The sequence below is a fragment of the Microtus ochrogaster genome, chromosome 1 (assembly GCF_000317375.1).
Source record: "Microtus ochrogaster isolate Prairie Vole_2 chromosome 1, MicOch1.0, whole genome shotgun sequence".
Taxonomy (NCBI): domain Eukaryota; kingdom Metazoa; phylum Chordata; class Mammalia; order Rodentia; family Cricetidae; genus Microtus; species Microtus ochrogaster.
This window is the reverse complement of record NC_022009.1, coordinates 13,151,104-13,161,199: the sequence shown is the minus strand read 5'-3', so window position 1 is coordinate 13,161,199 and position 10,096 is coordinate 13,151,104. Positions and strand designations below refer to the sequence as shown.

Genomic DNA, 10,096 nt, shown 5'->3' with positions numbered 1-10,096 from the left:
TGAGTTGGGGGATGTGTGTGAGTTGGGAGATGTATGTGAGTTGGGGGATGTGTGTGAGTTGGGGGATGTGTGTGAGTTGGGGGATGTGTGTGAGTGGGGGATGTGTGTGAGCAGTCCTCAGTGTATGTGCTGTAGAGAAAGCAGAGCTGAGGTGATCCTTAAGGGCTGGATAGGCAAAGGGATATGGGAAAAGTATTTTGAGTAGAGCATCATCAGTGAGCATATTTGAGAACTGCTAAAGAAACTGACCTAAGCCTAACGTGTAGACGTTAGGGGTAAGAAATGGTGTGTTTATATTAGAGGGAGGGATGCTTGTAAGTATGGGAATGGATTTGTGATCTGATGGTGTAAGCATTTAAGCTTCCTGATCTGAATGAAGAGGGATGGCATTGGTTTGACTATAAGGCTGAAAATCAGGATGAATTAAGGCAGGATGTAGCTCGGCAGCCATACGGCCCACCATGGATTCTGGTCATTTGGTGTACAGCTTACAAATTAGAGAGGGCAAGCTAGCCTGGGCTAAGAGAGGAAAGAAAATCACTTTTGATGATTACAATCTATGCCATAGATAAATGAAACCGCAATCACTTAACGAGGAATTTATGCTTTCTCATCTTTGCAGATACCAGCTAATCTTCCTCATCACGCTGGCTGGGTTCTCCAGGGGTATACTGTTAACTGTTCTCAGAACGAAGGCTTAACTCAAATGTCAGCTTATTGTTTTTGTAAAATATGCTCTTAAGGGAACAGAGTACCTATTGTCCTCCTGTGCTTCCTAAGCTTACGTGCAGTTAAATGTGCTTACCTGTACAGGATCGGTGCGTTTGGACAAATGTACATACGTGCATCTCACTTCAAGAGAGTGAACACTTATACTCCCCAGATAGATTTTCCTCTCCTCTTTCCTGTCATCCCCCCATTCCCTTCAGAAATCATTGTCCCGGACAGTTGGCATAGCCATCACCTTCAGCAGTCATCATAACCATAATGAAAAGGAAACCATTCCATAGCTCCCTATCGCCACTGTGCTTTGTCTCTATTTAGATTTCACATGTTTGGCTTCTTCCTGCCCCCATAGTATTATTTTAGGTTAACCCACGTTGTGACGTGTATCAGAAGTTTGTTCTATTTTAGAGTAAAGTGGTGTTCCTGGTACAGATTTGACACCACTTAAAATCCATTCTCTTGATTTGCGTTGTTTCCGGTGTTTGACTACAACGAGTCAATCTGATGTGAAATTTTATGGCCCTTTTTTGTTCAAGTATGTTTTCATTGCACTTCAGTAAACAAGTAGGGTGAACCTCCAGGGTCACAGATGAATATTTAACTTGACAAGAAACTGTGCTCCAAAGTGGCCGTGACATCTTGTGTTTTCTTAATATTCTATATTTACATCTAGGTCCAGTGGTCCCAGGTTCTCACCAGTGCGTTTAGTATTGGGTTGTAGCTACCCTGGTGGGTGAGTGGTGGGGTGTCACTACGCTCTTAGTGTGTACTTTTCCATGTCTTGTGAGTGGGAATGTGTTCTATTGGCTGTGGCACACTCTGAGACGTCTGTTCAAATCATTTTTCCCAGTTTTTAAGTTGGGTTGCTTGCTCTTCTGGGCGAATTCCGTGTAATTCTCGATTGGACTTCAGATATCTGTTTTACAGATCTTTTCTCCCAGGCTGGTAGTTTCCATTTTATTTTCCTAACAGTGTCCCTAGATGAGGAGCTGAGTTGCATCTCCACCATCATGCCAATTGATCAACGCTTTCTTCTATGGTGATTGCTGTGCGCTTTATATGGTAAACTTCTGTCGTCCTCAAGACTGCTGAATTCCCACCTGGCTTTTCTTCTGAAAGATGCATAACTTTTGCTTTTGTTATGGGATCTTTGACTTCTGGTTCCTTAGCTTTATGTGACTTTCTGTTTAAGGTCCACCACCTTTATCAACTGTCCCTCCTGGGAGTCTTTTCAGGGTGGAGACTTAAGAAAGCACCTCCATTTTCTAAAGGCTTTATCTTTTTTTTTCACTATTGCCCTCAGAAGACATTTCTCATATAGCTTTCTGTGCTCGATTTAGTATCGATTCCACTAGATCATTTTGATTGCTGGTTATTTATGCTCTTAATAAGTAAATTTGATACAAAGAACACGAGTATGTTCTTCTAACCTTTACTACATTCCAATATCTGATTTACAGCCCCACCTTTTTAGAGTAACTATTATTCAGTAAATGCTGAATTGCATTGTTATTTTTAGGAGAACCACTTCTGAATCAGGATTTCAAGCCTGCTACTCAATTTATTTTTATTTTTAGATTCTACCCAAAGATGAACCTAAAGGAGATTATTTTACAGTAGATTTTAAAGTAGAATATTCCTTTAACTTTTTTATTCTTTTAAGATATTTATTTAAAATAGTTTAAATTTGTGTTAATATTATTTGAATTATTCTTTTCATTTTCTTGTCATGAGACTATTAAAATTGCTAAAGTTGCAGCCTGAAAGTGTTACTTTTTCAAATACATTCTTTTTGAACTAATTTTATGCCTAAATCAAACCTTTTTTCATGTAAAGTAGAGCAGCAATGTCTTTTATATAGAATACATACATTTTCTAGGTGCTATGGCACATACAGAAGTGATAGATTTGAATGATCTCATTTTCAGAGAAGACTCTTTAATGCTATTTTAGATTAGATTTTTCAAAAAGGAATTTGTTCCACCAAATCATATTTTCATTAGTAGAATATTTTAGAGGGATGTATTCAGTTTGCCTCTGCTACAACATCAATATTCTGAATTTATAGGAAAGTGACTCTAGCCCATGCTAATAAATTTGCACGTTGAATCATTGCTACTCACTACTAGGCATCTTCTTCTTTCCTAAGACACTTGAATGCTAAGAGGTGCCGTGCATCGTTGTAGGGGATTTTGGTTTGTTATATAAAGCTTGTAGCTATTGTAGCTCTCATTGGTCCTCATGCTTAGTTGATTATGGCGCAAGGTGCATCGTTTGTCTCAGAGCACACCGTCATTGCATTTGCTCATCTTTTAAAACTGCCTTTTTGATCACTTGAAAGGCAAAAGTTGCTCAATAAAGCTAAGTAAATCTCTCTCTCTTCTTCAGAATCAAGTTTCTTACTGGGAAACGCCCAAATTGTGGACTGGCCTGTAGTTTACAGTAATGACGGTTTTTGCAAACTCTCTGGGTATCATCGAGCTGACGTCATGCAGAAGAGTAGCACTTGCAGGTATGTACACTGAATAACTTTGCAATTGTTTCCTAATAGGAATAAAATTCTGAGAGTGGCCGAGAGGATTGTGTTTACTTATCCTCAAGACTGGATGAAAATTATGTTAGAAAGTTAAAAAAAAAGACTCAATTGTGACCAGCAAATATGTATTTTAAAAGCTATTTCTGATAATTTTTGCAAAGGCAGAGTTTTGCCTGTGTGTGAAGTATTTCACTTGTTAAAATTTGTTTGGTCATCTATAACCAACCAGGAGACAGTCTGGGTACTGGGTGACCACGGAGTAGTCAGCATCAGGGAGCCACTGATGACAGCAACACCTCTGGAGCAACTAAAATTGTCCCTTACAAAATGGAAAATATAACCCAGCCAAGTGGAGCATGGTTCAGGAGGATGCCAAAGCCTGAGAGTAGAGCTCTTACGCTGAGCCAATCACATGCCTTTATAGGTTTGGTGTAGTCACCATTGCTGTTTGGTTTGTTTTATGTAAAACACAATCTGACTTTTGTATTACTTATGACAACTTTAAAAATAGGTCATGTCTACAAGTGTAAGAAGAATTGTGAATAAAAGGGAATCAGAAAATGAGCAAACAAGTAAACCAACCTATCTATAAGGAACTAATTTAGAATCTAACTTGGCCACCATATTTTGGTAAGGACAGATGGGACCTCTTTCCGCCAACCCCCCCCCCCAATGGTTTAGTTTCTTTTTTTCTTAATTTCTAGCTTAACTAAGGTTGAAGTTAAAATTTTTGGAACTGAAAAGGATCTGGAGTTCTTTTTTAGTTCAAGTTCTGAGAAACAAACGTCGTGTTGTGTTAAGAGATACATCCACATCTGGTTTTTGATTCCTACCCATTTATGCTGAGATCTGGGGTGTGTGTGTGCGTGTGTGTGTGTGTGTGTGTGTGTGTGTGTGTGAATGATCTATATGTACGTGAATGGTCTGCCTCATGATGAAGTCTAAACCTCAAACTACTCAAATTAGACACAGAAAAACTTAAATAACTTCTTCAAAACAGATTCTAACACTTCTTAAATTTATTGAACCAGAGTTAGCCAAATTGGGTGTTCAGGGCCAGTAGTTTCATGTTAAAGCAGAAGCTCAGATGATTTTGATGTGTATCAAGGCTTGAGAAACAATCTGTTGACACTTCCTTCTTTTCCTCTTCCTCTCCACCCCCAGACACCCTTTCCCTCTCTATTGAGGTTATTCCTGCATTTTGTCTACACTCCCAAGAATGAAGCAAAAGAATACATGGGAATAATGAAAACTGTGGCCTGTGGATGGGCCACACCTTTGGTAGTACTGATGTCTTTCTGACAGTGGAACAAAATTTGATCTTTATGCTAGGAAAACCATAAAATACTAAGGGCGTGGTCAGCGTTGGAGGTGACACACAGTATGTTGTGTATCGTTGTTTCCAGGAGAGTTTAAGTTAGGAAAAGGGAAAGCTTTCTGGTCTACCTTACCCTGTGAAATAGGTACTACAGAGAGCCTAATGCAATGAAAGTGTCCCCTATCTTTTTTTGGGTGCTTGCAATCTCATTTTTGTGCCAGATGCCATTTTCCACCTAACCAGATATCTGCTTCTCTGAGTAAGATGTTCTTGTCCTTTCTTTGACTCCAGGTAGAGCACTGTTTTCAGGTAGAGATCTTTGTTTTCAGCATCATATTGGTCTTATATTACCTTAACATATTGGTGTGTTTATATGTGTGTATTGTAAAGTGTGTGTGTGTGTGTATAATACAAATATGTATAGGTGTGAATGGCTATGTTCATGCATGTGGAGACCAGGGGAGAACATCCTACATCTTTCTCTATTGCTCTTCACTTTATTTATTTATTTATTTATTTATTTATTTATTTATTTATCTGTTTGTTTGTTTGTTTGTTTGTTTGTTATTTGTGGGTGAGACAAGGTCTTTCACTGAACTAACTGAACGAGAAGCTTACTCTTTCAGTTAGGCTACCTGGCCAGTGAGTGTCTGGGATCCTCTTGTCTCTGTATTCTACACTTGGGGTTACAGAAGTGGGCAACCATGCCCAGCATTTACATGGGAACTGGGGATTTGAACTGAGGTTTTCAGTGCTCTGACCCATTAAATCATCTCACCAGCTCTCACAGGGTGGGTGGATTATTCCTATTGCTTTAGTTGTCTTTGAGAAGTATGACTATTGCTATCTTGATCTGCTATCTTTGCCTTCTGTCCCCTCTCTTCAGTTTTTCAATACTGGGCTTCTCTGTGTAGTCCTGACTGTTCTAGAATTCACTCTGTAGACCACACAGGCCTTAGACTCAGAGATCCACCTATCTCTGACTCCAGAGTGAGTGCTGGAATAGTGTGTGCCACCAATGCCTGATGCTATGGATACCATTTAAGCTCCACCTTCCTTCTTGTGTCCCATGTGTTTGTTCTGTCCTATGTGCTGTTTTATTTGGTAAATGTAGGGTTTTTTTCCCTACAGGCAGATGCATAAAAAATGCTTGTGCATCATATAAATATTTTTTTTAATTCTAAAGGAGTTCTTTTTTCCTTCATGTCACCAGTATGAGAAGTACCTTGAAAACAAGAGATTCAGTTATGCTTACCTTATAAAGTTTTACCATCTTTTGCACCATCTATCTATCGCATGTCTGTCTGTCTGCCTGCTGCCTGCCTATCCATCTATCTGTCTATCTGTTGGTCTGTCTGACTGTCTATCTGTCTATATATTGTGTACATGTGTGTGACTATGGAGGTCAGAGAAAGTAGTCTTTCTCCTTCCACCATGCAAACTTCAGGAACTGAGCTCAGGTAGTCAGGCTTAGCAGCACGTGACCTTACCCACTGAATCCTCTCACCAGCCCACACTTACTTTAGAATGTACTATTTACAGACTTAAGGTACTTTGTTATCTGTCTTCGTTAAATTATATTGTTTTCTTTCATTGTAAACTGTAATTTAGGTCTCCCATACTTCGGGAAAGCATGATTTACTTAGGGCATTTCACCTCAGTGCTAAAGCATTCCACGAAATTTTGGATTATTTGGACTTTTCCACTGTGAAACAAAGTGAGCATGTCTTTCCTCAAGTCTCCCCCACCTCTCAGAGACATGCTTTCAAAAATGGCTGTGTTCTGAATAAACAGTCTTTACTCACTTGAACGCAATATGGAGAGTGTTTTGCTCATCTGAAGATTACAGCCATTTAAGGCCAGCACAGAGTCGCTGATGAATGAGTAGACACTATGCCCCAGCCCTATGAACAGACAAGACACCCATCCCTAACAGCTATTTTTGGAAGTGTGACTTATGAAAATGCATTTTCATTTTAAACTTTCTCATCCTTCTTTAAAAAATTAATTTTACCCATTTTGTGTTGATTGTCCCATTATTCAGAAGAGCTAAGACCTAGAAATAATAAAGATATCTAGTTGTAAGAAATTTGTTAAAAGTATTAAGGCAAAGCCCTAGCTTCCTAAACCATAAAGTTGAAAGCACAACAGTGGATAAAGCAGATAACAGATTCCAGGACAGAAAACAAAACAAGGCAGGCAGACAGACAAACAGATTTGGTCTGTCCTGTGAGTCCAAATATTTTTGTAACATCTGGTTTTCTTTCTGTATTTCGTGAGAAATCTTATAAAAATCCTTTGGACATCAAATGCAAGGAGACAGAAGAAAGGAAGAATAGAATTACACAAAGATTTAGAAACATAAGCTCGGGGTTAATGGGCACTATTGTTATAATTGGTGATTCCAGAATCCCTGAATTCCACGGGAATATGATCAATCCCTCACACAATAAAGAACTTTGAAAATAAATCAAATAATTTAACAGATTATTTTGACCTGTACAATTCTTTTGATTAATCTTCAAAGCCAGCATACAAAGCAGTAGGTTTCATTACGGCATTTCTGCAAATACATGTCACTGTCCTTCATCTTCATCTTCCTGTCTCACTGTCTGCTCTCATCTCCCCACCTCCTCTTGGATGGGCCTCCTCCTCCCATCAGACAGTCCTCCCTCATGCTTTCATGTCACATGCACTCTTTTATGCTTTTTCCTGTCACCTCCCTATTAAATGTAATAAAAGAAATAATAATAAAATAGCATCACTGAGTCAGGAAAGGAAGATGACTCAAAATTCCCTTCCAAAGATGCAATTTATCAGGTGAATGGGTCCCCAGGCTATCAGCAGAAACAGTACAGTACATTGGATCTAAACATGATAGAAATTTTACTGATTTTAATGGTGAATTTTATTCAGATATATGAAAATAAGGAACCAGTGACTAATAAGCCAATGAGCTATGATATCATGTGTCAGAGAAAAAATTGCAGACATCATAGATAATTTTATATATTATGTATTTGACTTGTATATACTTATTTATGATTTGTATCATTTAATTATTTGAATTGAAGTCAATAAGATTAGGGTGACAATGAGTTAAATAATGGCATGTCATAATTTTAAAATATTTAAGGGTGAATTCCTTTATAGAAAAATAAAAACTATCAAACCGTGCTTTTACATATCAAGAGACTGAAATATATTTCTTATGTCTTTTTATCTTTTTCCATATTTTGCCCAGTCTCTCTCCCACTGCATACAAATTAAACCCAATTTTCAGCTTGTTAACAGCCTTGCCATTGCGCTATCTTTATTGTTGCAAGGATTCCATGCCACATTCACTCAGCCCCAGCTTCTGAGGTGTGTTGTGTTGTGCCAGTGCGCTCTCTGCTCATTTTCTAGCACTAGATCCTTGAAATGGAGTTTCTTTCTCTAAGTTCATTTTTAAGACCTACAGGATTGCGCTATGAAACACTATTCATGATTTCAGCCACCCTCGTGTTTTTGAGACTTCCTTAAGCATTTTTATCACATGCCACTTCACTGTATTTCACTGTAGTTGATTGCTTGGCGGTCACAGCCTTTCTCTTTTCCATGACATCCAAATTCCCGTACTTTACACATCAAACAAGTTGGAGATGAGCAACCTTATATACATCCCAGCCTTGTCTGAGAAACACTGTCTCTGAGCCAGAGAGCATATGCACAAAGGCGGTAGTATGCAAATTCTATAAAGGGTGCCTCACATGACTGTCTAGAGAGCCCTTCTAGTCTCATGGTCCCCAGCCATGACTGAGGCTTCTGGTTTTCTACTTCCTTGCTGTGTCGTAATAGTAGCTAAAGTTTTATAGTTAAATCACACACACACACGCACACACACACACACACACACACACACACACACACACACACAGAGCACTGTCTGACTTTTGTTTTTGCTAAAGGAAAATAAAAAGGTATTCTATAACATATTAGGACTCTCAGGACTTTCCAATCTATTTTGTTTTATAATCTAGTAATTGAATTTCCAAGTCTTAGATTATCTGCTGTGTGTTAGAGAACATAGAAAGTACTGGTTGTTCAAAGGACTACAGGTTTAAGGGAAGGGGTTCTGGCATTTGAAGCTTGTCAAGGGTTAGGTGGGAACCACTACAGCCTTCTCATTCTCATTAATCTGAAACTTTAAAGAAATCTGCTCTGCTTTTGGTTTTGGAATAGTGAAGTGGAAGAGCGATTATGCAAGCTAGGTAGGAGGACTTGAGGAGCAGACAGATGCTTTCAAAATTAATCCCCCTTCCCACTGGAAAGCCATTCCCAATCCCTTACCCAGGTCATCAAATTAGACAGCAAAGCAGAGCTGTTAAGAGTTACACGATGGGATATCACAAGCAGTCTTATCAACACAAGATTACCTCAGCAGCCCACAAGAGTGCATCAGACATGATCATGGCGTCAGTCAGTTCCGTTTGGCTGAGGACTGCTTCTCGCAGAGCCACCGAGGAAAGCTGTAGGAAGGAAGAGATGCCTCGGTGAACCCAGACTCCCCAGGTTAGGGGTACCCAGTACTATTCTGATTTCCTTTAATATGACGTGGACCTACTTTTGTGACTCCATCTAAATCCTTTTAAGACCATGTGCATTTGAGTTGTAAAACCTTTTTGTTAGGATCAACTATATAAAATAATGTCTTTGAATTATTTTTAAACTACTTCTTTTGGATCCCAAAGATCTTGGTTTTGTTTGATTTTTCATTTTTCCTCCTTAGCTCCTCTCTCTCAGGGCTCTTTTTCTTCTTTGACTACATATCATTTATACTCCCATCCCTCACCTAGCTAATGACTCTACTGTTGCCACCACTCCCAAGGTGAACCCCATACTTAGCAACAGCACAAGTCGCCCTGTGTTTAGTTCTTGGATTAAGCATTTGCAAGTATGTAGATGACAGCCTGCATATTATATTGCTCTTTATGAGTGGTGACTATATACTTGTGGTACTTTCATCCAGGAACATTGCTGGCCAAGGGAAAAGTGAGATGGGTTGATGGAGCTCATAATTAAGGTTACTTATCTATTTAGTTTTAGAACTAAAAGGTTCTTTACTCTGTTGGAAGTCTATCAACCTTACAGCTGTCTTGGCTGTTAAATATAATGAGGACTGCTTATGAGATCTCAATGAGAGAATACAGGATGCAGGAATAAAGAAATCCTGTTATGAGCCAAAGTCACATTTCTCAAAGATGTTCTTGGACAGATGTAAATGGAGGCTCAGCAGAAGCTGAGTCAGCCTCGATGGAGCCTGGGCTAATCCTGAAGAGAATATCCCCCCTCGCTCCAAAGTTCAAATTTTATCACCACATCTGTTGTACGGCAAGAACGTGGCCGTTATACAGGATCAGACTGGTGCAGGAGGTTTGTTGCAACCTCATGGATCACAGAGAGGAAGCCACAGGAGAGGAGACACAGTGTGTCTCCCTAGAAGCTACAGTCACCCATCTTTTTTTTTTTTTTTTTTT

At 39.1% G+C, this 10,096-nt stretch overlaps 1 protein-coding gene across 1 annotated transcript in view; it reads left to right on the top strand.

Moving 5' to 3' along the window:
* Window positions 1-10,096, top strand: part of Kcnh5 (potassium voltage-gated channel subfamily H member 5) — a 314,460-nt gene that overhangs the window by 18,562 nt on the left and 285,802 nt on the right. The window contains exon 2 of the mRNA XM_005343212.3: window positions 3,115-3,238. Coding sequence (XP_005343269.1) covers window positions 3,115-3,238 — 124 coding nt within the window. The remainder of the gene's footprint in view (window positions 1-3,114; window positions 3,239-10,096) is intronic.